The sequence below is a fragment of the Lutra lutra genome, chromosome 15, assembly GCF_902655055.1.
Source record: "Lutra lutra chromosome 15, mLutLut1.2, whole genome shotgun sequence".
Classification (NCBI taxonomy): Eukaryota; Metazoa; Chordata; class Mammalia; order Carnivora; family Mustelidae; genus Lutra; species Lutra lutra.
In genome coordinates, this window is record NC_062292.1 from 24,436,809 (window position 1) to 24,464,653 (window position 27,845).

General features: G+C 44.5%; 1 protein-coding gene across 5 annotated transcripts; it reads left to right on the top strand.

The window, feature by feature from the left end:
* LOC125086117 (quinone oxidoreductase-like protein 2) lies at positions 1 to 27,845 on the top strand. Of its 5 annotated transcripts, none has more exons than XM_047705232.1 (10): positions 5 to 129; positions 209 to 317; positions 2,582 to 2,678; positions 4,005 to 4,063; positions 4,604 to 4,669; positions 5,338 to 5,447; positions 6,705 to 6,792; positions 10,430 to 10,611; positions 13,309 to 13,537; positions 27,665 to 27,845. In XM_047705232.1, exons 1-10 carry the CDS (start codon positions 80 to 82, stop codon positions 27,731 to 27,733), a joined length of 1,059 nt encoding a protein of 352 aa, XP_047561188.1. In that variant the 5' UTR covers positions 5 to 79; the 3' UTR covers positions 27,734 to 27,845. The 5 variants fall into 5 exon arrangements, with proteins under 5 accessions (XP_047561191.1, XP_047561188.1, XP_047561190.1 ...); XM_047705233.1 differs by having other exon boundaries at positions 6 to 129; positions 6,705 to 6,786; XM_047705235.1 differs by lacking the exons at positions 13,309 to 13,537; positions 27,665 to 27,845 and adding an exon at positions 10,721 to 11,583 and having other exon boundaries at positions 1 to 129.

Consider the following 27,845-nt stretch of genomic DNA (forward strand, 5'->3'; position numbering starts at 1 on the left):
CGGTCCCGGGGGCCGGGGCGGGGCCGGCGCCGCGTTCCGCGCTTCCTGCCCCCTCGGGCGCGCCACTCTACTCCCGGCCATGGCGGCGGTGGCTCGAGGCCGGTGGCTGCCTCGGGCGTGGCTCTGCAGGTGGGGGCCCGACTCTCCCCTGAGCCCCAAAATGTAGCCGGGGGTCCCCCCGTAACCCGCCGCTTGCTCTGTGTTACAGGAGGGCGGGGCCGGGTTGCGGCCGCCACTACCGCGCCGCGCTCTGCGCCGAGCTGAAGCAGCCCTTGGCCATCAAGGAGGTCGCCTCCCGCCCTGTCAGGCCTCACGAGGTAGGGTGGTGACGGGCCTATTCCCGGGAACCCCCCGACGCCCCCTTTCACTCTCCCCTCGGCCGCCGCACACCCGCCTCGGGCTTCGGTCCTGCATGGAGTTCCCAAGTGCTCAACTAGGGGGCGACCGGGAGCCTGGAGCGCAACTCCCTGTGGGGCCGGAAGGGCCCTTTCGGGGTTCACAAAAAGGCCACCAGAGCTGAGGGAAGATTGCTCCCCCAAACTCAGATGTAGTCCTTTTGCAGAAGGCCCCAGAGCTGTTGCCTTAGAAACCGACAATTCTGCTTTGCACACTATTTTGCATAACCCCTTGCTGGTTCTTGGTTTAATACACAGAAATGGACCCCGTCCATGGCTTCCTCTTCAGTGTCAGCATTTAATGATCTGTCCTCCCTCCTCCCCCAGACCAGTCCGGTAACATCTGTCCTATAGTTCTGAGTACGGGCCTTGTGCCCTCCTCTGGTGCAGTGCCCTGATTTGGGGTGAGATTAGTTTAGGATTGTGGGCATTTCCAGTGAAATGTGGAAGTCACTCTGGCCCTGCCCGGTGACCTCCCTGGTGACACAATGTCATCTCGAATGGAGAATGAGAACCTCTGACAAGGTGAAGCATGCAGTGAGCCTCAGCGTTGGGGACCCCTGGTGAGAGAAAGCTCGTGGCTGCAGTCCTGACGTGTCAACTTCACTAGCAGGGGGTCCCCGCTGCGAAGTGGATTATTTGAATGAGCGTGTGATGGCATCCAGTCTGCTTCCTGGGATTCATGTGCTGAAAGACGTTTATTCTTGAATCATCCTTGAATCTAAGGTGGAGAGGCTTGAGGCCCTACGTGTGCCATACATGTCAACCACTGCTGCATCATACACGCGGTGTGTGCAGCCTGAAGGCGGGCTCCTTTGTTCTGTTCTTCACCCAGACTCTGCCTCCTAAGGAATTAGCTCATGGGAGTTGGGTCTCTGTGAGTTTATTCGCCATCAACTCCTCATACTCTAGAATGGGGCCTGGCACATGGCAGACACTCAAAACATCGTTGAATGGATGCATTTTGTCCCTAGAAATGTCTTCTCACCAACATGGCTTCCTCTGTCCCAAATGAGAAATGTCAGCGATTTTCTCAGCCTTCATTTTCTCCTGTTTCTCGGTCCTGTTCTCAGCCTGTCAGCATCACCTGGGGCTTGCTGAAACAGATTGCTGGGCTCTGTCCCTGGAGTGTCTGATTCCCTAGGTCGGGGTGAGGCCCAAGAATTTGAATGTTTCAGTAAGTTCCCAGGTGACACTGAAGCTGGTGGTTTGGGAACCAGATTTTGAGAACCACTGGCCTACGGAGTGAAAAAGTGCTGGTTACACTGATGCAGGCCTGCCTCTGCTCTAGCATGGGCGTGAAGCATAGAAGCTGGGGATCTAGAATTGGCCTTCATGGTGATTGTTGATCCTCAGAACAGCTGGTCATGTTACCCTTCTGCTTAAAATCCTTTAATAGCTTCCCACTGTTCCTACTGTGAAGACCCAGAGCCTCAGTAAAGACTACACATCCTTGGATAGTGTGGTCCCTGCTCTGTAGCCCCATCTCTTTCTCCTCTTTGTGCTCTGCACTCACTGGTTTTTCTTTTGTTCCCATCACAGGACCTTTGCACATGCCATCATGTTTGGTCATGTTAGCTGTTCTTAGTTCAAGTGTTCCTTTCTCACAGATGTTTTTCCTGACTTCAACAAAAGGTTAAATCACCCTATTATGCATTTTCACAGCACAATAGTTCTCTCTTTAACATTTTGTGTAGGAGTTGTAATTTAACACATAAATTATCACAATTACTTGGCTGATGTCTGTCTTCTCCCATCCAAGTACTAACCAGGCCCAACTGTGCTTAGCTTTTGAGATCAGACTAGATGGAGTACATTCAGGTGGGATGGCTGTAGACAGATATCAGATATCTATCATAGTTTTAGCTCTGTAAAGGCAAGAACCTTGTGCATTTTGCCTCATGATTGCACACGGGCACTTAATTCAGTACATGGCTTATAGCAGACATTCAGGAAATATTTTGATGCAACTGAATGATCTTTGTCTCCATAGCCATGCACCACTCTGCTTTGCTGCTATCCCCTCCACCCCCCACCACCTGCCTTTTTTCCCCAAAGATCCGGCTGAACAGGGAGCCCAACACGGGGCTTCATCCAATGACCCCAGGACCATGACCTGAGCTGAAGGCAGATGCCTAACCGACTGAGCCACCCAGACACCTCCTGCCGCTATGTTTCCTTTGCAGGTCAGAGTTGATGTCCATTTCTGTGGAGTTAATTTTGCTGACATTTTGGTCTGCCGTGGTCAGTATCAGGAAAAGCCCCAACTTCCCTTCACACCTGGTGAGTATGGAGGGGCCAAGTGACTGCTCGGGAAAGAAGCAACAGAGTTTTCTGAACCGTGTGCTACTCAGGTGTAACGCTAGGCGCTGCTTGCCTCCCTGCTGTGATGCTTCATATATGTCAGTCAGCCTCACCCCTGATGAGAAGCACAAGATTGGGAGCCCCTTGACTTTGTGGCCCCTAGTTTTATCCCCCATCTTAACATTGCACCTGGTTGGTAGTAGATGCTCAATAAAGACATTAACAATGCATAAAGGAACAAATGAATTTTTACATATCATGGAGTCCTCATCGGCCCTCGTCATTCCCCTTTATTCCTTGTGAGTGCCTCAATATTGATTTTTCACTGAAGGAGCATAGACATCTGTTTGCAGCTAGAACTCTCAGTTCTCACAAACACATTCCCAAAGAAACCTAATATCAGAGGATCAGAAAAAAGAAAAAGAGTTTATACATTTCTAGCAGTCACTGTCTGATTATAATTATGCCCAATCTGATTACATTTTGATCCTGAAAATGTGGACAAATGACTGCTTTTTGTTGTTGAAATTTAGTTAAGGAGAAGGAAGTGTAGCTTATTGTGTATATAGTGCGTGTATATTTTATACAGACATGTACTATTAAGGATACAGTGATTGCAAAATGGTTGCTCTGTTTTGGCCTTGGGGTGTTTGGTTGTGTCTCAGCATTTGGAATCATTTCCCTCTGTTTGTATTATTTGCTGACATGCTGGATGGGGCGGGGGATGTCAGAATCAATTGAGTTACTCCTCTGGCAGCTCAAGTGGCAAATGTATGATCATTAAATTCAGAAATTTTGGAGGTGGAAGAGGAAAGAGCAGACAACATCAGTTTATCCAAATTGAGCCAAGTACTGTATGAATAAATATAGTTCATGTCCTTGAGGGCCTCCTAGTCCACAAGAGGAGACACAGAAACAGATCATTGCATATGGTGAATATTGTAATTGGAGTGCTGTAAGGACCCCAAGGGCCCAGTGAAGCAGGATCAGAAGTACTCGTGTACCTGTGTGATGCTCAGTGTTTTTTCCCATTCTTGAAATTTTCATTTGTCAATTGGTAAGAATGGGACTGCTGTCACTTTTCAGGTTCTGATCATGAAATCTTAAGTTCACTTTCCTGTGCTTTGGGAGCAATGTTCTTCCCCGAGTGGGGAGGGGTAGGTTGGGGTATGGTGGAGGGGTGGGGGGGGCACTTAGGCCCTCTCAGCTCTAGAAGGTGGATAGGATGGCCTGTTGGTCAGGCTTTTCTCATCTCTGTGGTGCTGGGCTTTATAGATAACCTAGTGTTTAAACAATTTGTTTTAGGAATGGAGTTTTCCGGGACTGTACTGGAGACAGGCACCGATGTCAGCATAGTGAAAGAGGTGAGTGAGGTAAAATCTAGGGAATTGATGTGTGTGTAGCCATGAGAAATGTGCTAACCTTGTTTGTAGCCAAAGGGTCTTGCTTCTCTTGGCCTTTGCCAGCGGACACCAGAGGGAAACCGAGATGAAGGCAGAAGAAACTAATTCTGAATTGGAGGAAGGAAGCCAGTGGAAGTTCCTGGCTTCATAAAACCTTTTATTACTAAAGAAGATGGCACCTCAGTCTTTAGTTACCGAGAGGATAGAATATTCTCAAGTTTCAGCCTCTTGTGAGAAAAATTCTGGGATTCTAATTTATTTCAACTTTTTCCTCAATCCGTCCTGTCCAAAATGTGCTCATATTGTCTTGGCACCCTCGTGGGGGTATTGAGAAGATGGTTGAATTATTTACTAAACATTAACTCTGAATAGATATTAAGGCCAACCTGCGACTTACGGGGTCAGAAAGAAAGATTTTCTTTCTTTCTTTGATTAATTTGGAAAGTGGTAAATGGCAAGGCGATGTATTTGAACAAGACCTTAATGGTATTTTCTCTTTAGGGAGATCGAGTTATTGGTGTGAGTGGCTTTAATGGTATGGCTGAAGAATGCGTCATTGACCAAAAGGTATCCCTAGCTCTCAATATGTCTGCTTGGAGATCTTTTTTTCCTCTTTTCTTTCCTTTAACCTCCACCTAGCTCTCATTCCTTGTTACCCTTCTTTCCCCCCCTTCTTTGTATTTGTTTCTGAGCCAAGTACTTCTTTCTTTCAAATGCTAAAGCCCTTTTCTGTATCTAAGTGACAACCCTTGCACAGAGCTTTGTGTGAACACCGAGATGAAGAAGGGCACTTTTTTCCCCCTGGAACAACTGGCTGGCTGTCTGATTGGACTATGGGTAGTTTTGGTAGAAAAACCGGTCCGGGGCAATGAGCTAGATATAATAGGTTTCTCCCCGACATCAAGCTTGTGAAAGAGGTGGTCCTGGGAACGGGGCCAGCCCGGGTGGTGAGGTAGGCGTGTACAGGACGTGAATGGCGGCCCCTAGTGGTGAAGAGTACACATTTCCCCCCCACCCACAACTTCATGGAGGTAAAACAGACAGAGAACCATCCAATTCTTCGATTTGAATTCCATCACAGCTTGCTTGGTTTTGACTTCTCTTGGGTTTTAGCTCCTGACAGGATTGGTTCCTTCACAGATCAATCACTCAACCAAATCATAATGTTTACTGAGCAGCCTTTATGGGCAGGTACATGTGCTTAATCCCTAAGTGACTGTTACCTCTTTTCACAGGCACTGTGGCAGATTCCAGAAAGGGTCCCCCTCCGAGAAGCTGCTGCTCTGCCTGTATCTTATGGCACTGCTGTTTTGGCCTTGGAGCATCGGGCACGCACTCGACCAGGGTGAGAGGCTCTATAGACAACCCAGGGCTAGTGTCTCTTTCTGAGATCAGAAGTGCCCAGTAAGACCTTGCCCCTTCCTCTCCCTTCCCTAACCTTTGGCTCTTGTTCATTTGGTGTGAGGAAAGGCCAAAGGAAGGTAGTGACCTGAGATGGGGGTCCAGTGTCTTAGATGGAATGATAGACTGTGAACTTGGCCAATATGAATTTGGCGAAATAGCTGTTTCAAATCTGGCCACTCTGGAGATCACCTCCTAGAAAACCTTACATTTTCTTTTTTTTGTTATTGTTGTTTTTTAAAAATACTTTATTTAATTTATCTGAGAAAGAATGAACCTGAACAGGGGGAGAGACAGGCAGAGGGAGAGGGAGAAGCAGGCTCCCCGATGAGCAGGGAGCCCGGCATGGGGCTCAATCCCAGAAACTTTAACGCAGATGCTTAATCAACTGAGCCATCCAGGCACCCTGAAAACCTCACTTTAAAAAAAAAAAGATTTTATCTATTCCTTTGAGAGAGAGAGAGAGTGAGAGAGAGAGAAAGCATGAGAGGAGGGAGGGTCAGAGGGAGAAACTGACTCCCTGCTGAGCCCTATGACTGGATCCTGGGACTCCAGGATCAGGACCTGAGCCAAAAGCAGACGCTTAACCAACTGAGCCACCCAGAAGCACCAAACCTTACACTTTAGAGAGCTGGTTTATGTAAACTTGTTTCAGTCTGGTTTTAATTGAGTCCTGTGGTATTTGTTTCTGTGAGGCGTGGTTGGGTGTGCCTAACTGGGATATTTCAAACTCAAAGATGCAGGAGTTTCCCCACTTTACTTGAAATATATGCCTCTTGCCCTTTTCAGGGAGACTCAGAATTGCTCCAGAGAGGAGACTTTAGGTGAGCGGGGGCCATTCCCTATCACCACCTTCTAAAATTCAGCAGCGTTTAGTATGACAGTGATCTTAGGACAGAATTTCTTTTCTTTTCTTTTTTTTTTTTTAAGATTATTTATTTATTTATTTGACAGAGAGAGATCACAAGTAGGCAGAGAGGCAGGCAGAGAGAGAGGAAGGGAAGCAGGCTCCCTGCTGAGCAGAGAGCCCGATGCGGGGCTGGATCCCAGGACCCCGGGATCATGACCTGAGCTGAAGGCAGAAGCTTTAACCCACTGAGCCACCCAGGAGCCTCTCTCTTCTTGCTTTTAAATGTTCATGAAATCATATGATTGGATGATTTTGGAAGGTTTCTGAAGTAATGTTCATCTTTCTCTGCAGAGAAACTGTTTTAGTGACGGCAGCAGCTGGAGCCACAGGCCTGGCGGTGATAGATGTGGCAACCAACGTTCTTCAGGCTCAGGTGTTTGCATGGTGGGGTCTCTGTTTAAAAAAAAAATCATAGCTCCAGTTTTCAGACATAGAATGTGTTCATTTGTTCGCTCATTAATGTCATGGGCAAGGCCCTGGGGATATAAAGTCACCCAGAGGAGGGTCTGGCCTTCTATTTGCCTGCAGACTGGTGAGGGGACATGGGAGTAGCTCCCTTGTCTGTCCTGTTACTGGAACCTGGCAAGAGCTGACTTGCCTCTTGGCCTCTGCAGATTCTGTTCCTTCTACCTATAATGCTCTTCTGAACTGTCTCCCTCTGCACTTCAGGTCTAAACACAGATGTCACTTCTTTAGGGAAGTATTCTTTGTCCCTCAGAGATGTTAATCTCTCCTCCCACCCCTCTCCCCCAGCTGTTTGTAGACGGTGTCCTCACATCCTGTACTTCTCTTTCATGGTACACACCTCAGTGTGTGGTTAATCCTTTCCTTGGGTCATGATGGGATGGATTACTGTCTCCCTCCTGCTTGACTGGAATCCCCCTGAAGGCCGCGACAGTGTCTGTTTGGCTCGTTACTGTAGTCCCAGCAGCTGGCATGGTGCCTAGACCATAGTAAGCACTCAATAACTATTTCCTAAATGAAAGAATAAAGGAAAGAAAGACCCACATCTCTGCAGGGGCCTCACTCTGAGACTGTGGGTGTCAGATAAGGAGGGTTTCTTGGAGACCGTAGGCATTTAAGGTGACTTTGGAAAGACTGGTCGCAGTTGAATAGAGGAAGAAGGGAGGTGAAGGCCATTTTAGTGCAGGGAGGACATGTCAGAAGATAGAGACATGGGGCATCCCAGGATGCATTCAGGGAGTTGGCAAGTAGCATCTGTGGAGCAAAGGATTTGGTGGGGGGGGAGTGGTGGAAGATAACTTTAGGGAGGTAGGCAGAGACACGATCATGAGGCACTGAAGAATTTGAATCCTTGTTGGAAGCTCTCAGGAGCCACTAAGAACTTTAAACTGGGAAGAACCGTGATCATATTTACATTTTGCCAAGTTCATTCTGGTAGCAGTGGGGATGCGAGATGGGGCAAAGTCAGGGACAGTCTGGAGGAAGTAGAGCAGCCTCTTGGAGCCATCCAAGCCGGCGGTGGTGATAGTTGAACCAAGGCACCGGAAATGATGAATCAAGAGAGACTAGAGTAGAAGAAAATAGAGTTTGGTCCTCATCCAGTTGAAGGAACAAGGACTTTGAAATGACTCTGACCTAGGTTCAGATTCCAACACTGCCCCCAGCTTAGTTGCTTCAGTTTCCTCACGGGTAAAATAAAGTTTTCCTCATATGGAGTCGTTGTGGGAATATTGAAATTACACGTGCAGTACGCCTGCTAGAGGGCATGGCATGTTGGTAAGAATCTCTTAAAAAGGGAACCTGTTATTATTAGACATTGAGTGGGAAGGAGCAAACTAGGTCAACTTGTGGATTTGCCACTTATTACAGTTGAGAAGACAGGAGGAAATGGTGAGCTCAGTTTTGGAGGCATTAAGGGTGAGGTTTCTGGGGTGCGTGCAGTTGGGATATCCAGAAGGCACCGAGATACCCAGGTTTGGAGATAATTGGATTATTCTGGAATTTCTTCAGGTGGCGTCTCTCCTTGCTCTCATCACTTCTCTTTGGGAAGGACATGTGAGTTCTGAAAGCAGTCTTAGCTACCAGGAGGCTCTCCATGGAATATGAACACGTTTCATGTCAAAGTCAGGCTCTTAGCACCTCTCAGTGGGGAGACCAAAATGAGCCTCCTTGTCTAGAACCACTGATTATTTACCATTTCTAGGAAGATAAAATTGCACTATTTGTTTTGATTAGTGATAGGTTAAGTAGAGAGAAAAATTCACTTCAACTCAGATACTAAAGTTATTTCAAGCTCTATATTCTTCAGTAGCCATAATGGTTCTCGGCAAAAGCAAACAACAACAAAATAATAAAAACAACTTTAAAATGTCATCATGCCACCTACTTGGAACAGGTTATTTTGAGAACAACCTTCATTTACAGCATTTCATATTGCTTTCAAAGTGACTCCACACCAATCATCTTACCCCTGCTGCTAACAAACCGCTGGAGGGGGGTAAAGTGTTTATTATCCCTACTTCACAGATGAAGAAAGTGAGGCACCAGGGGAGACAGGGGCTTGTGGCTGGTCTCGCTGGCACCCTTGTGAGACTAGAGATCGGCGTCTACTCCCTGACCCTAGACTGGTGTCTGCCCCTCTGTGGTGCTGTGTGAAGGTACTTGAGGGTAGCTCTCAGGTTCAAATAGTTATGGGTGAGTTTGAAGTCTTCTAAGGGCACTGATGATCTTGTGTGTTTGGATGCAAATTCTGAATGTCACTTGGGGCCAAACTGCCCTGGTTAGTGAGTGCTATTCAGGGGTAGGGCACCTGTAGGCAGTGCTTACAAGTTGGAAGCATTTCTGGAGACCCAAACCCCAGACTTCCTCACAGTATGGCCCATGGCCATCTTTGCCAGGCGGTAAGATGGTTTTCTTCCAGGCTGATGGAGTGGAAATGCATGGGCTTTGGAGTCAAGCAGCAGGCCGGGGTTTGAATGGTTGTACCATCCGCTACCATGCTAAGACTGAGTTAATTACTTAACCTCTAGGTCTGTGTCTCCATCTATAGAATGGGTGTCATTATACTTCCCCCGTAATGTTCTTACGAGGTTTAAATAGAATAAATGATGGTGTATGTGTAACAATAGATTCAATGTATCTAATGTTTTGTTTTCCAAGGGCCCTATGCACAGTATTCCATTTGACTTTTAAAACAATTTTCTTTTATGGATGAGATAACTGAAGCTTAGGAAAGCTGGTGGGCATCGTAGAGGTTAAAAGCATGAACTCTGGAGATGGACAACCTGGGCTTGATCCCACTTCTGCCTCCCATTAGCTTTGTGACCTTGAGCAAGTTACTTAACTTCTTTTGCTTCAGTTTTTTCATGTCTAAAGTGGGGATACTCACAGTGTGTGTCTCATTGGGCTATTAGGAGGATTAAGTGAGTTATGAATATATGTAAAGCATTTAGAAGAGAAGCTGTCACATAGTAATATGTAAGTATTAGTTCTTACTAAGTCATTTGTCTTAGGCAACACTGCTCGTTAGTAGCAGAGTCATGATTTGAACTCAGGTCCTTCCAACGTCAGCATCTTCCTACTGAATCATGTTTTACCCTCCGAGAAGCTTTTCGAGATCATGATCTAGACTGGCTACCTCTCGTTTGCACTTCTGCAACCCTCATACCCCCCCACATTCACACTGCTGTACTTTGCTATCTTGACTCTAAGCTTGGGTATCTTCACGACTTCACTCACAGTAAGTGCTCAGGAAATGACAGTTTCAGCCCTATTTGGAGAAGACTTTCTGAGTGTCTCCTGAGTCATCTTCTAGCTAGACTCATTGGAGATCCAGGATTCCTGGAAATGTGGATCCCATGGCCAGCCGGTGTGGGGGGCTAGGGTGCTGGTGCTGAGTGTCGGCCCTGATGTGTGGGGTTGAGGCTGATGTGAGGGCGGCAAGGTCACATTGGTTTCCTTGGTTGGTACCCTTTGATGGGATGCTGGGTGGGTAGGGTGAGCCCCTCTTATACATATTCTGGATCATCAGAAACTTTGCGTTCTCTGTGCAGGTGATAGCTGCAGCTGGAAGTGACGAGAAGTGCAAACTGGCAATGCAGAAGGGCGCACAGTCCACTGTGAACTATAGTCAGGGCAGCCTGAAGGAGGCAGTGAGGAAGCTGGTGGGCAGTGCGGGGGTGAATGTGGCCATCGACACTGTGGGAGGAGATGTCTTCCTGGAGGCGCTCCGCAGGTGCGTGTGTGGTCTTTCTAGAAGGGGGCTCGACCTGGGGATCTGCTGAAACCTTTCCAGACCTGTCTTCCTTCTGGCCTTACATTTTTGCTGCTCACTTTTCCTGTAGGTTTCGGCATCAACGAGAACAGCTGAGTGGGAGTGTGAAAAGGAATAGAAGCAGAGGGAAAATCAGGAAATGCTTAAATATAGAAAAACAAGATATCCAACTGGAAAATATCCAGAAAATGACTGCAGACTCTTTAGTTGGCAATATTGAATGCTTTAGAAATTATGCATGTGTTAAATTCAGCTATGCTGGCCCCGATTAATTACTTTATATATGTAGTGTGGGTAATTCTTTGGATCATCATTCAGATGTTAGAATGACCTGGGGTGGCAGGTCCCTAGTTCACCAGGCACCAAAGCACAGACTCTTTTGATCTTACTGGTTTCAGAAGCAGCCAGCGAGTTTTAGTGGGAATGTTGTATTCACACTGGTTCTCACTCTGTTTTTAACCAGGGACTCTGGAGTGTTCCATTAATACTGGTTTTATTTCTCCTGTCATCCTGGCAAGTGCAATTTTTTGGTTTATCTCAGTTTAAAGCTGAAGAAACAGAAGCGGACAGAACAGCATACCCACCCAAGGGTCCCAGTTGCTTCTTTGGCCCCTGAGCATACCTGCACTGTGCTGGGTGGTACTATGCTCAGGGAAGCCAAGGAAGGAGGATGTTGACTCCACGGAGAGCCAGGACAGAGAGCTGCTAACTCTCATGCCCCTCTTGCCTTTTGGGTAATGGGTAACCAATTATCACAAGTGTTATCACAAGTGCTTCTCATTTCCCTCTAAAGAAGAAAAGCAAAAAACAAAAGCCAAACAGAGATACACATATTCTATATAAAGATGTTTACAAATTTTTAAAAAAGATTTTTATTTATTTATTTATTTGCTAGAGCACAGTCAGGGGGAGCAGCAGGCAGAGGGAGAGGGAGAAGCAGACTCCCCACTGAGCAGGGAGCCTGATGCGGGGCTGGATCCTAGGACCCTGGGATTATGACCTGAGCCAAAGGCAAATTCTTAACTTACTGACCCCCACCCTCCCACCCCCACTGCCCCGCTTATAGCTTGTTTTTATGTTTTCCTACTGAAGAATCCGAAGTGCTACAGGATGTTTCACCCCTGCCTGTTTGTCAGGTCAAGAGGAATTCTCAGCTGGGGGGTTAATGCATGTTGCTTTTTTTTTTTTTTAAGTTATGATAAAGGGCGCCTGGGTGGCTCAGTGGGTTAAGTGTCTGCCTTCAGCTCAGGTCATGATCTCAGGGTCCTGGCATCAAACCCCAAAATTTGGCTCTCTGCTTGGCAGGGAGCCTGCTTCCCTCTCTCTCTCTTCCTGTTTCTCTGCCTACTTGTGATCTCTCTATCAAATAAATAAATGAAATCTTTAAAAAAAAAGATTAAAAAAGTTATGGTAAAAATATATGTAACTTAATACTTACCATTTAAAAATTTTTTAAGATTTTATTTATTTATTTGACAGACAGAGATCACAAGTAGGCAGAGAGGCAGGCAGAGAGAGAGAGGAAGGGAAGCAGGCTCCCTGCAGAGCAGAGAGCCTGATGTGGGGCTCGATCCCAGGACTCTGAGATCATGACCTGAGCCAAAGGCAGAGGCTTTAACCCACTGAGCCACCCAGGCGCCCCAATACTTACCATTTTAAACATTTGTAAGTATAAAATTCAGGGGCATTAAGTACGCTCACAATGTTGTGTCCCTGTCCCCAGCAAAGACTCTATTACCTGTTAAATAGTAACTGGCCCTCTCCTCTCCCACCTCCCCTAACACCTGCTTTTTATCTCTGTGAGTTAATGTAGGTTGGTTTTTCTCATTCTACACATTTTATTGTGGTTGAAAAAATACATAATGTCAAATTTGCAATATTAACCACTTTTTACATTAACCATCTTTAAGTATGTAGTTCCGAAGCATAAAGTATATTTACATTGCTGTGGTATAGATGTCCATCACTTTTTCACCTGGCAAATCTAAAATTAAACCCATTAAACCCATTAAACATCAATTCCTGTTTCTCCCTTCACCCAACCCCTGGTAAGCGCCATTTTACTTTCTGTTTCTATGAATCTGACTACATTAGATATTTCATGTAGGTAGAATCATACAGTGTTTGTCTTTTTATGACTCACTTATTTCATTTAGCGTAATGTCCTCAAGGTTCATCCACGTCATAGCATGTGACAGCACTTCCTTCCTGTGTAATGAACAATATTCTTTTGTACGTAGAGAACACGTTTTGTTTATCCGTCTGTCGGTTGACAGCCATTTGGGTTCCTTCTCGTTCTTGGCTACAGTAGATAGGGCTTCTGTGAACGTAGGAGTGCCGCTCTCTCTCCAAGACCCTGTTTTCAGGGATTTTGGCTATAGACCCAGAGTGGCATTGCCGGATTATACGATAGTTCTAGTTTTAATTTTCTAAGAAACCTCCATACTGTTTTCTAGTTGCACCATTATACAGTCCCATGAAGAGTACATGAGGGTTCCAGTTTCTCCATATCCTCACTAACACTTGTTATGTTCTATTGTGGTGGTTGTTTTTTATAGTAGCCATTCCAGTGAGCGTGAATATTTCTGTGTTGCTTTTTTTTTTTTTTTTTTTTTTTTTTTTTAAATAATTTCTTTTCCTTGTCCTTTCTTCCCCCAGCCTGGCGTGGGAGGGCAGGATCGTGGTGGTGGGTTTTGCTGGAGGAAACATTGCTTCTGTGCCAGCCAACCTCCTGCTCTTGAAGAATATCTCAGCCATGGGGCTGTACTGGGGCCGATACAAAGAGCAGAGCTTTCCCGTCTTCTCCAGAACCCTGTCCTCGGCTCTTCAGTATTGCCAGCAAGGGCGCATCCAGCCACACATCGGAGCAGTTTTTAAGCTGGAGGAGGTGAGATGCTCTTGAAGGAGGTGATGTGGCCAAACGCCAGGACATAATTGGTGTCAAACGACTGGATAGGTTCTCTCTGGCTTCCATAAATCCTCCTTTTATGGAATGAAAAGGTACAAAGGCAGTGCAGAATAATGGGGTCTCACAGGCCGCCAGGGGACGGGATTTCACCAGGTCTTCTGGGTCGCATGGGGGTCGCCTCAGGCCTAGGGAGCCACCTGGGAGGCTGAATTTGCCCAGGCCAGGGAGGAGCTCTCTCTGCGTCACTTGTTTCTTAAGCAGAGGGAAGTGATGGTACTTTAGAAAATCATTTACCTGCGTTTATATGAACTGTGAACTCTGTAACACACAGTCTAAGAAGGAAGCATTTAACTTGACCTTTGATTTTAGAAAACAGACACTTTCAAGTCCAACCAGATGATCTAAGCTGAAGTTCTGTGAACAAAACACTAAATTACGCCTTGCAATTACGCCTTGCATCCTAGGACTGTAATTCATCCGTTAGTCACTGTGGTTAATTTTGTGGGCTATTCACTCCTTTTTTTCATTCCCCCTCAGTCCCATCAATGCGGCTTAAACTTCCTCCAAAGTGTAATTGTGTGCATGCATATGCAATATAGTTGTAAATGTCAACCTGTTAGGCATTCACTGTGAAGTCCTTTTCTTTTTCTTTTTTTGGTTTAATTTGTGTTAATGTTTAAAAACTTGTTTTGGTGACTCCCATCAGCATCGATGGGGGCACATTTTGTTCATTTGCAGATTACTGCCCCCACCCGCCCCCCGCCCCCCGCCTCTGCCCCATCAAAGCCAGACTTTGTTGCCCACCAGCCTTCCATTTTGATGTTTTTCCCCACAATGGGGGATATTCTTCTCAAACTTGGTTTACTGTCTTCCTCTTCTTTTTCATATGTCAGTCCAGAGGGTTGCATCGGGTGGTAAAAAGAGAACCTGTCTGGCCTTCAGAAAACTGGTCGGATACTTCTGACTACTTCCTGCTCTGCCTTCTCCCGTTGCAGCCCGGTGAAAGTCTCCCATCTTTTCCGACCTGCCATCTCCATGTTTCCCTACAGGGAGGCCCCAGCCAGGATGTGGGCAGGTGGGGGGAGACCTGAGCAGCCTGGGCTCTGGGACCCCCTTCACAGCGGGGGGTCTGAGTAGCTGCACATTTTTACCTTTGCATTCATCTTTTTCTTTTGTGAAGAGGTTTTGTGGCTTAAAAACTTAAAGACCACCAGTTTCAAGAATTTCTGAGTCCCATTCTGTCTTGTGGCTTTTATCATGTGTCTTGTGAGCTGCGATTTGCGTTACCCACGGCTCACGTATACCTGTTGATAGAGGATGAGGACAATTAGGACAGGCATGCAACGCTGGCTAGTCTGAACTGCCTCTTCTCCCCACTGACCTGTCCCAGGTGCTGCTCAGGCAGGAGAGAAAGCCAGATTGGGATTATTGTTTTATTTATTTTTAAAATTTTTATTTATTTTTAAAAAGATTTTATTTATTTATTTGTCAGAGAGAGAGAGAGAGAGAGAGCACAAGCAGAGGGAGTAGCAGGCTCCCCACTGAGCAGGGAGCCTGATGCGGGACTCGGTCCCAGGACTCTGGGATTATGACCTGAGCTGAAGGCAGACGCTTAACTGACTGAGCCCCCCAGGCATCCCTGAATTATTGCTTTAATCACTCACACTAAAGTTCTCTCTTCTCTTAAACACGAATGAACTATCTAATTACTAACCTCCTGTCAGCTTCCATTTGTTCTGCTCCTTTCCAATGCGGGCTCTGCAGACGGGGTTAATCTGATTCTTCCCATTCTGCTGACCTTCCTGCTATCCCTGGGCCCTCTGATGGGGCCATTCTCTCTAACCATTTCATCTCATTCACACCCCCTCCATTTACGATTTCTTCTCTCTCTCTCTTTTTCCCGTATGTCAACTATTTAAAGGACTAGGAATAGAAGTGGCAGTTCTCATGCCTTAGGTGCGTGCTGTAGGTCAAGAATGGTGCTAGGAACTTGACATGCATTTTCTCTTTTCATCTTCATAATGGTCCCTTGAGCTATGAACCGTTTTTTGTTTTTTTTTTTTAAGATTTTTATTTATTTATTTGACAGAGATCACAAGTAGGCAGAGAGGCAGGCAGAGAGAGAGAGGAAGGGAAGCAGGTTCCCTGCTGAGCAGAGAGCCCGATGTAGGGCTTGATCCTAGGACCCTGGGATCATGACTTGAGCCGAAGGCAGAGGCTTTAACCCACTGAGCCACCCAGGCGCCCCTGAACCGTTTTTTATCACATTTTACAGAAGAAGAAATCAAGACTACCTGGTATTATGTAGTAAGTGGCAGAGCTGGAATCCAGTCCAGATTGTTCTAACACCAGAATTGAGCTCCTTACCTCTATGTTGGACTCTCCCCTCAAATAAGCCAGGAAGTTGCTTCTTAGAAACCTTCTTCTTGAGTATGAAGTTTGTCCATCCATCAGAGAATCATCTATATGAAAGAGCTGTCTTACAGTTCAAACTGCCAGGAGTCTTGAACTTTCCCAGGCACAACCTGATTTTATATATATATATATATATATATATATATTTTAAGTGAAGCTGATTAAGTGAATGTATATAGTTAATTTCACTCAACCCGGTTAATATTTTTCATGTAAATCTGTTAACTATGAGAAAAAATTATTTATCGGAACCTGCCTAGACTCTGAAAATGACTGTGCATATATATACACAAATATATACATACAATAACCACGGATACCAGTGCTTCCTAGCTTTCTTTTCTCCTGAACATATGGGCTTATAGATTTGACCTTGATAGTTGATGTTAATGACTACATACTTTGTTCCCTAGCCTGTCTGATAGGCACGAGATATGAGCTCCCGAAGCACTCTGTGCGTTTTCTTTGTCTGCCTGTGATAGTTCAGTGCCTGTCATTCCCATAGACCATAAACTTCATGTGGGCAGGGGCCATGCATCTCCTTGTCTCCAGCTCCCGGCAGGTACTTGTGTGTGTGTCGAATGACTGACTGAGAGTAGAAGGCTCTCAGTTCAGACCTCCTGCGTGCAGATCCTGGCCCTACCACTTACCTGGCTATGGGCAAATTACTCACGTCTGTATGCTTGAGTTTCCTCATCTGTAGTGGGGGCGGTTATGTACTCTGCCTACTAAGGTCGTTGTGAAGATTAAATAACACATGTAAAGGCACATAGCAGACACTTACTATATTGTGTAAAGGAACATACCGGGCTGTTATAAATATACAGAGTTGAGCTTTTTCGGGTCCCGTGAACCATAACACATTTGCGTGGACATTTCATGGGCAGGATTAGAGAGACAGTCTTTAGATTTTGAATTTTAATTCGAATTTATTATTTTTCTGAAGTGTTGTATCTGTGCCCTGATGGACGGGCCATGCACGAGCCCCCTGATCTGTCCAGGGTATGGCCTTATGCAGAGGCGCCAAGTCTGCTTTCTGTAGAGAGATGCTCGCACCCGTCTCATCCAGACATAGGACTTACACCTCAGAGATCTGAACTTGATTGTCATATAAAAGTCAGGTGAGGTCACCACATGAATAAATTTGATAGAGAGAAATTGTTTACTTAAAGTTTCCTGGGTATATCTGTGGAATATTCTTAAAAATTAAATTACTGTCTGGGGCACCTGGGTGGCTCAGTGGGTTAAGCCTCTGCCTTTGGCTCAGGTCATGATCCCAGGGACCTGGGATTGAGCCCTGCATGGGGCTCTCTGCTCAGCAGGGAGCCTGCTTCCCCCTTTCTCTCTGCCTGCTGCTCTGCCTACTTGTGATCTCTCTCTGTCCAATAAATAAATGAATGAATAAATAATCTTAAAAAAATTACTGTCTAAGTTTAGAGAATGTACTAATTTGTGTTCACTCCTCCAGATCGAGTTCATGGGGCTCTCCATATCTGCCAGTGACATACGCCCCTGGTCCTGGCCCCTTGTCACCTTTCTCTAGTGATGGCTCACACCACTGTTCCCTGCCGTCATACAGTCAGACCCTGTCCCTAAGTCCCATCTCCTAATACTTGTGGTCGCACGCTCTCCCTGGTGGGAGGGCTGATTCTCGGCAGGGCCTCCACCGTGCTCTTCCTGGTGGGAGCTGCTGTGGCCCTGGTGAACAGTTCTGAGCCCAAGGACCTGTTGAAGCACTCGCTGGCTTCCCCAGAAATTGGATGCGGGGGTCTGGGTAATGCGACCAGGAAGTTGGTGGGGAGTTTACCCCAAGGAAGAAGGATTTGACAAATGAAAGACAAGACAAATTGCTGTCTTTGCTCCTCCTGATGGAGTATGTCGACACGCAGCGGGCTCTATATGGCCTCTCTGGACACGTCCCCCGGAGCCGTGTCTGGTTCTGGATCAGTAACACATACCTCCTTCCTTGATTCTCTTCACCTTTTCCCTCACCCTTGCCTCCCTTGGATTGCAGTGAAGCCTTAAGGCGTACTTTTTTTTTTCCCCCCCGAAGATTTATTTGTTTGAGAAAGAAAGAGAAAGGGAGAGAGAGAATCCCAAGGAGAGTCCCTGCTAAGCACAGAGCCCGACCTGGGGCTTGATCCCACAACCCTGATATGACTTGAGCTGAAATTAAGAGTCGAATGCTTAACATACTGAGCCACCCAGGTGCCTCTACGGTGTATACTTTGACTAGGCTTTATTTTCTAAGGAACCCAGGCTGACACTTAGTTTTGAAGATATCTTTATATTTGGGTTTTATAACATGTGACTTGACTTTTTTTTAAAAGTTAGGTTTATTGAGCTGTCATCTACATTTAGTAAAATTCACTCCAAGCTTTGACAAACACATAAAGTCATGTAACCACCCCACTGCAATCAAGATATAGAACATTTCCATCACTCTGAAAGGGGCCCTTGTGCCCCTTGTCACCAATCCCTGTTTCCTAGCCCACAGCCCCTTTGAAAAAGTTTCACCTTTTCCAGACTGTCATATAAATGGACTCATACACGAGGTGGTCTTTTCGGTCTAGCTTCTTTCAAACCTTGCGTAATTCTTTGGAGGCTTACCCATGTTTCCCCCCCCCCCAATATTTTATTTATTAGAGAGGCTCCTGGATAGCTCAGTCTTTAAGCATCTGCCTTCTGCTCAGGTCATGATTCCAGGGTCCTGGGATTGAGCCCCCATTGGGCTCCCTGCTTGGTGGGAATTCTGCTTCTCCCTCTCCTCCTCCTGCTTTTGTTCTCTCTCTCGTTCCCTTCTCTCTCTTGTTTTTCTCTGTCAAATAAATAAATAGAATCTTAAAATTTTTATTTATTAGAGAGAGAAAGAAAGAGAGCAAGCATGAGGGGAGGAGAGGGCGAGGGAGAAACAGACTCGCTGAGCAGGGAGCCCAACATGGGGCTCGATTTGAGGACCCCAGGATCATGACCTGAGCTGAAGGCAGACACCTCACCGACCGAGCCACCCAGGCGCCCCACCCATGGTTTTGCATATGTCAGTAATTTGTTCTTTTTTTTTTTTTTTTAACTGCTGAAGAGTGTTTCATTGTGTGGGTGTTCCACAACTTGTTTTTTCATTTATCAATTAATAATTTTTTTTTTAAAGATTTTATTTATTTATTTGACAGACAGAGATCACAGGTAGACAGAGAGGCAGGCAGAGAGAGAGAGGGAAGCAGGCTCCCTGCTGAGCAGAGAGCCCGATGTGGGACTCGATCCCAGGACCCTGAGATCATGACCTGAGCCGAAGGCAGCGGCCCAACCCACTGAGCCACCCAGGCGCCCATTTATCAATTAATAATTTGATTATTTTTGGTTTTTGGTGATTACATACAAACCTTGTATAAACATTCACATTCAAGTGCTCTGCAGACTTTTTTTTTTTTTAATTTTAGGACTGGGATTTCTGCATCATGTGCTAACCATATGCTTAACTTCTAATAAATTTGCATAGACATATAGTTGGCTTTATTTACCGAGCAGGTTTTATTCCCCCCAGTCTCCAATGGCCCCTAGTTAACATCATTAGATAAGAATGTCAGTTTATTTTATTTTATTTTATTTTTAAAAGATTTTCTTTATTTATTTGACAGACAGAGATCACAAGTAGGCAGAGAGGCAGGCAGAGGGGGCCGGGGAGGCAGGCTCCCTGCTGAGCAGAGAGCCTGATGCAGGACCCTGAGATCATGACCACTGAGCCACCCAGGAGCCCCAAGAACGTCAGTTTAAAGGAGATCTATGCATAATCATACAAATGCCAGTTATCGATGCTTCTCAGGAAGAGGCACCCTTGACTGTGTCCGCTGCTCTCTCTTCTTGCCTTGCTACGAGTGTTTCCGATGCCATCTCTACCACCCAGGTTTTGAAGACAGGGCCACTGTTACTGCATTCCTACCAAAGCCCACATGTAGCAGCTGGGTTTTCTATTTCTTGGCATATTCTGGGTGAGACACTGGTGCTCCAGCATGCATTATCTTTTTGTACGCTGGGGATTTTGTTTGTAATGATTTGCTACTATTTAACGTTTTGCTATATTTAACGTTTAATGAACTACCAAGTGAGTTTCAGGGTGGTGGTTTTATTTTTCATCCCCACCAACAGTATTGTTGGCCAGAATTTCATACTGTCAGGTCGTTTTCCTTCATTTTAGCCCTTCCAGGAGGTATCTGGTGGTATCGGATTGTGGGTTTAATTTGCATTTCTCTCTTGAATAATGATCTTGAGTATCTTTTCATATGCTTATTTGTCAGCTGTGTCTCTTTTTTGGTAAAATGCATTGACTGACTTCTCAAAGAATATTCATATCAACTTGTAATCAGAGCAATGACATGATAAATATAATTCAACTGGGACTGTGTATCACTAACTAAACATTTTTCCCTTTAAAAACAAGCCCACTGAGTCTGGGTATATTCATTCATTCATGAGTTCATTTTATTCATCAGCTTTCATGGGGTACATTCTGTATGCCAGTCAATAAAAACTAAGACTTAAGGAATTTGTTTTGTCGGGAAGCTCTCAGGACAGGGTTATGATGGGGGGAAGGGGTGGTTTCTAAGGAGCCATGAGTCAGCATCATGTATTTCGGGAGCTATAGCTTACTCTGATTAGTCCTGCTTGATAAGCTAATTAAAAATTCCAGCAGCGGAACCCAAAACAAAAGCAATATCCTCACCCTGCCCCCAGATTCCGGGTTGCATATCCCCAGAGACAAATTTAATTATGGCTTCACCCACGGTGGGGAGGGTTCTGGGAACAGCCTGTGGGTCTCTCTGGGGATGGGCATGGAGCAGCCAGCCTCCCTCTCCCGGGAGAATGCAGAAGGAGGAAAATGTCCCCAGGCATCTGAATTAGCTGTCAAAAACTCTGGTCTCAGGCCCTGCACTTCCCTTTTTAGTTTCTCACTCAGAGCCTTATCACACGTACTAAACATTCAGTTCTTTTTTTTTTCCCCCCCAAAGATTTCATCCATTCATTTGACAGCAGGCAGAGAGGGGAAAAGCAGGCCCCCTGCCGAGCAGAGAGCCCGATGCGGTGCGGGGCTCGATCCCAGGACCCTGGGATCATGACCTGAGCCAAAGGCAGAGGCTTTAACCCACGGAGCCACCCAGGCAAAAAAACTTATGCTTTCCCCCAACGTTATCTTTCAGAGAAGTGAGGTAAATGTGTGCTGCATTTTTATAAATATTTATATGCAAAATGATTAAAAAGAAGCTCTAGCATTGAAAGGGACAACTTTCTTTTTATGTCAAGATTTACTTGTTAGGAGATTCCTCATTTCTCTGGGATGCCAGATACAAGAAGTATCACTCTCTCGAATCATGCTTGCTTTCCCGAGTATTTTCTGTCGTAGGGCTGTGACAGATCTCTGGAAACAAGGGGCTTCGAACTGACAGGAAGAGATGCGGCTGTGAGTCACCTGAGCTGTGCCTCCGAGTGAGGGGAGTGATGGTGATCGACAGGGCAGGGATGCGTATTTCAAAACGCGCGTCTTAGACCTCTTCCCCCTCCTTTGAGTAGGTCTAAATTTGCATGGACTGGAAAGGTCTCTGTAAGGCACAAAGACCCGCAAGGCAGATGTTTTTGAAAACGGATTTTGTGCTGCAGAGAATTGATTTGTTTGACTGATTGATGGGTTTCTCTGCTTATTTTTATTTAATTACTTTTTTCTATGCTTTGGGGGAAGGATTTCACGGGGGAAGGGCTGGTTATTCAAATTTCTTATTTCAGCGCACATGTGCATTGTTGGACCATCTTTTGTTTCTTCGTTAGTGTATTTCTGGATGTCGGTATTTCCTTATTCCCTTTATCCTCGCTGCCCACTACCATCCTCCCCTCTTTCTCCTCTCCTCAGACTCACTCTCTGTAGTGTGTTGGTACATGTCCTTGGATTTATATGTCCTTGTAAAACATATCATTTTTTGTATGCCCGTTTATTTTTTTAATTTTTATTTTATTTTTTTTAATATATTCTTTTTTTTTTTAAAGATTTTATTTATTTATTTGTCAGAGAGATAGAGAGAGTACAGGCAGGCAGAGTGGCAGGTAGAGGCAGAGGGAGAAGCAGGCTCCCTGCGGAGCAAGGAGCCCGATGTGGGACTCGATCCCAGGACCCTGAGATCATGACCTGAGCCAAAGGCAGCCGCTCAACGGACTGAGCCACCCAGGCATCCCCAATGGTCGTTTATTTTCAAGTTACACAAATAAATAACAGCAGAGGGTTGTGCTGTAGACCTTATTCTATTTCTTCATTTCTCACTCAGTGCTGTCTTTTTGAGACTCACCTCTGTTGCTGGTGCTGTTTCCAGTTCATTGCTTCCCACTGCTGCCAGGGGGGCCGTGGTGTGCCCCTGCCGTGGTTTACACTTCTGCTTCCCAGTGATGCACGCTGGGGTTGACCTGATTCCCTGCCACCGTAATCGGCACTAGCGTCCGCAGTCTCACAGTTGGGACTTGTGCAAAGTTGCTTTGGGAGTATTTTCCCGGGGGTAGGGAAGTTGGGTCACAGGATGCATGCATACTTAATTTGACAGCAAAGTGCTCTCCAGGATGACTTGATCAGTTTATGCCCCCTGCCAGCAGTGCCAGGGTACGTGCCAATTCTTTTTTCACCATCCTGTTGCTACATAGCATTGTCCTACTTTCTGATTTTTGCCAAACCAATAGGCATTAAGTGGCATGTTACTATTTTAATTTGCATTTCCCTGATTTCTAATCAATGTAAGCATCTCGTTATAGATTTGGTAAACATTCGAGTTTAGCAATTTAAAGTCTTCATGCAGTTTTCTACGGGGCTTCCTGCCTCTTTCTTACTAATTTGCAAAAGTTCCTTGTGTAATCTGTCGTTTGCAGATTTTAATGTGTGTATGGAGACCTGGGGATCTTGTTAAGATGCAGATTATGATTCATTGAAGGTGGAAGGGGGTTCAGGATTGTGCATTCCTTTTTTTTTTTGGTTTTGTTTGGTTAAAGATTTTATTTATTTATTTGACACAGAAAGATCACAAGTAGGCAGAGAGGCAGGCAGAGAGACAGGGGGAAGCAAGGTCCCCACCAAGCAGAGAGCCCAGTGCGGGGGCTCGATTCCAGGGCCCTGAGATCATGACCTGAGCTGAAGGCAGAGGCTTAACCCACTGAGCCACCCAGGTGCCCCAAGATTGTGGATTTCTTTCTTTCTTTCTTTCTTTCTTTCTTTTTTTTAAGATTTTATTTATTTATTTGACAGACAGAGATCACAGTAGGCAGAGAGGCAGGCAGAGAGAGAGGAAAGGAAGCAGGCTTCCCGCTGAGCAGAGAGCCCAATGCGGGGCTCGATCCCAGGACCCTGAGATCATGACCTGAGCTGAAGGCAGAGGCTTTTTTTTTTTTTTTTTTAAGATTTTATTTATTTGACAGACAGAGATCACAAGTAGGCAGAGAGACAGGCAGAGAGAGAGAGAGAGAGAGGAGGAAGCAGGTTCCCTGCTGAGCAGAGAGCCCGACTCGGGGCTCGATCCCAGGACCCTGGGATCATATCCTGAGCCAAAGACAGAGGCTTTAACCCACTGAGCCACCCAGGTGCCCCAGATTGTGGATTTCTAATAAGCTCCCAGATAATGCAGAAGCCTATGGTCCTTGAACCACCTTGTGAGTAGCAAGGTTCTGGACATTAGTTTGAGACTTTGGAAAAGTCTGTCCTTCCGAATTTGTCATTTCTCTATCACCCGTGTCTCAATTTAATGTAATCAAACACATTGATATTTTGCCTTGTGGGTTAGTGCACTTTGGGACGTGTTTAAAAAGTTCTTTTTCATATCTGGGCCACAGTGATCTTCTCTATTTTTCTCTACTAACTTTTTTTCTATTTTTAAAGATTATTTATTTGAAAGAGAGAGAGAGAGAGCACTCATGAGCAGGGGGAGGGGCAGAGGGAGAGGGAAAGAGAAAATCTCAAGCAGACTCTCAACTGAGCGTGGACCCCGATGCGGGGCTCGATCCCAGGACCCTGTTCATGACCTGAGCTGAAATCAAGAGTTGGCTGCTTAACTGAATGAGTCACCCAGGTGCTCCTCTCCACTACCATTATACTTGTATTTTACACTTAAGGATTTAATTCATCTTAAGTTACCTCTGTATTAGATATAAATTAGGTAACCAAGTTTATTTTTCCCCTTGTAGTGATCTAGTTATCCTGGACCAAATAGTTCATTGTTTCTCCATTGATTTGTGGTGCTACCTTCAAGTTCCCAGATACACTCTGCTTTCTTTTCTATTTCTTCGGTTCAGATTTCTGTTCCTATAATAATATCATACTGTTTTTTATCTTTATAGCTTTGAAGTATGTTTTAATATCTGGAAATATCACTCTTCCACCTTAGTTTTTAAAATTTGATTTAGTTTTTTGTGAATCTTTGTCCTTTTAGGTAAATTTTGTGGTTTTTTTAAAAAAATTTATTTATTTGAGAGAAAGAGAAATAGCGTGAGAGAGAGAGCACACAAGCAGGGGATGGGGAGGGGAGAGGAAGAAGCAGGCTCCCTGCCAAGCAGGGAGCCCAGTGTGGGGCTCCATCCCAGGACCCTGGGATCATGACCTGAGCCAAAGGTAGACGCTTAACCCACTGAGCCACCCAGACGCCCCTGCATTGGCTTTTTAGATTAATTTGGGGAGGTATTGATATTTTTATAATGTTAAGTTGTCTTATTTCATAAACAGGGTTATATTACCATTTATTCAGATCCTTCATGTTTTTAAGTAGATTTTAAAGTTTTTCTCCATAAAGTCTTGTGGATCATTCTTAGTTATGTTAATTATAGTACTTTACTGTTTCTGTTGCCTTTGAGAAGACAATTTTATTTTTATTTTTATTTTATTTCTGTTATATTTCCTAGTTGATTATTTTGATACAGAGAGATGTCAGTAATTTTTGTTAGCCGATCTCTTCCCTTACAATCTTGCTGATCTCTCTTATTTGCTTGTCCATTGCTTTGGTTGGTTTTTCTATGTAGATTATTATATGTAAATAATGACACTTATATTTCCCTCCATTCTTTGCATTTTTCCATTTTAATTTTTTGCATTTATTATTTTTTAAATATTAAGAGACTGTGCTTTTTCAGCACTTCTAGGTTTATAGAAAAATTCAACAGAAAATGTAGAACATTCTCATATATTCCTTCTCCCACCATCCAGTTTCCCTAGTTAACATCTTTTTTTTTTTTTTAAGATTTTATTTATTTATTTATTTGAGAGAGGGACAGAGAGGCAGAGAGAGAGCGCAGAGGGAGAGTGAGAGGGAGAAGAAGCTCCCCACTGAGCAGGGAGCCTGATGCGGGTCTCCATCCCAGGATCCTGAGATCATGACCTGAGCCAAAGGCAGATGCTTAGCCAATTGAGCCACCCAGGTGCCCCTCCACTGGTGTTGACATCTTGCATTTGTGGTACATTTGCTACAATTGATAAACCAATATTGATACATTATTATTAACTGAAGTCCATCGTTTACATTAGAGCTCACTCTTTGTGCTGTACAGTTCTGTAGGTTTTGCCAAAACAAATGTGTAATGCCATGTGTCCATCATTACAGTATCATACAGAATAGATTTACTGCTCTAAAGAATCCCCAGGGCTCCACATATTCACCCCTGCTCCTCATCCCAACCCCTGACAGCCACTGATCTTCCTACTGTCTGTAGAGTTGCGGCCTTTCTAGAATGTCATATAGTTGGAATCATATAGTATGCATCCTTTTCCGACTGTCTTTTTTACTTAACACTGCACTTAAGATTGTCCCATGTTTTTTCATGGCTTGATCGTTCATTTCTTCTTATCACAGAATAATATTCCTTTGCTCGGATGTACCACAGTTTGTTTACTCATTCACGTACTGAAGGACATCTTGGTTGCTTCCGAGCATTGACCATTGTGGATAAAGGTGCTATAAACGTTTGTGTGGACCTAAGTTTTCAGTTTATTTCCTAGGAATGTGATTGCTGAATCACATGGTAAGAATATGTTTAGCCTTGTGAGAAACTACCAAATTGTCCTCCAAAGTGGTTGTACCATTTTGTATTCCCATCAGCAATGAATCAAAAGTTCCTGTTGTTCTAGATCCTTGCCAGCATCTGCTGTTGTCAGGGCTCTGGATTTTAGCTGTTCTGATAGGTGTGTGGGGGTATCTCATTTCTGAATGCATTGTTCTAATGACAGATGACATTGAACATCTTTTCATGTGCTTTTTGGCCATCTGTCTGTCTTTATGGATGAGGTGTCTGTTCAGATTTTTTGCTGCTTTTTAATTGAGTTGTTTGTTTTCTTATTATTGAGTTTTTCAAAAATCAAGATTTTATTTTTAAGTCATCTCCACACCCAAGGTGGGGCTTGAACTTAGGACAAACCCAAGATCAAGAATTACACACTCCACTGACTGAGTCAGCCAGGCACCCCATCTTATTAAGTTTTGTTTGTTTGTTTTTTTAAGATTTTGTTTACTTATTTGACAGAGAGAGAGCACAAGTAGGCAGAGCAACAGACACAGAGAGAGAGAGAGAGAGAAGCAGGCTCCCCACTGATCAGGGAGCCCGATGTGGGACTCAATCCCAGGACCCTGGGATCATGACCTGAGCTGAAGGCAGAGGCTTAACTGACTGAGCCACCCAGGCGCCCCCCTTATTGTTGAGTTTTAAGACTTCTTTGTATATTTTAGATACAAGTTCTTTATGAGGCATGCATTTTACAAAGATTTTTCCCCAGACTGTGGCTTGTCTTCTCATTCTCCCGAGGGTTCTTTGCAGAGCAGAGTTTATAATTTTATGATGTCCAACTTACCAGTTTTTTTCTTTTATGGATCGTGCTTTGGTTCTCACTGCCAGATCCAAGGTGATGTGGATTTTTTTTTCCTGTTTTCTTCTGAAACTTTTATAGTTTTGCCTTTTACATATAGGTGTAAGATTCATTTTAAGTTAATTTTTGTGAAAGATGTAGGGAGAGCGTCTTGATTGATTTCTTGTGCGTATGGATGTTTAGTAAGTTCTAGCACCATTTCTTGAAAAGGCTGTCCTTTCTCCATTGAATTCCCTTTGCTCTTTTGTTAAGGATCAGTTGCCTGTATTTGTTGGGTCTGTTTTTGGGCTCTAATCTGTTCTATTGATCTGTTTATCTGTTCTTTCACCAGTATCACACTGTCTTGATGACTGTGGCTGCTTCTTTATTTATGTTTTATAACCTTGTACTTCTAGAAAAATAGGATTTGAGATAGATTGCAATTTTGGTTGCACTGGAAACAGGACAATTTTAATAAAAAGATAAAAATTGCATAATATTAAACTATTGATTCTTCTGGCAGGGGCTGTATTCTTTCAAAAACTAGAACACATAGAAGTATTACCATAGAGTATGGACAGCCCTGAGGACTTTTTACCTGGTATCATTTATCTGACAACATTGAAAACCATACTTGAGACAGAAAAATTCCAAGGTTGGGTTATTCTTAAATATTATTTTTTCCCCTTCAGTTTGTGGTGATTAATTATTTAGTTAGTATTGCATAGTCAGCTATATATAGTTCATTGGAGACAGTCTTAATATTTGAGCTATTTTAAGACTCAAACTACCAGCCACTATTTGTTGAAATATGCAAGTGTGACCACATTTTTTTTTTTTTAATTTTTTAGGTCAATGATGCCTTCCTTCATGTGATACAGCGCAAATCCACGGGCAAGGTGCTTATCTCCCTTAAATAAATCCTCACCTCAGCAGTCAACTCAGAGCATCCAAATCCAAACTCATCATCTCTCCAAAAAACCTCATTTCCTTCCTGTGCTTCTAAAGGTGTTACCACTTTCCTTATTAATC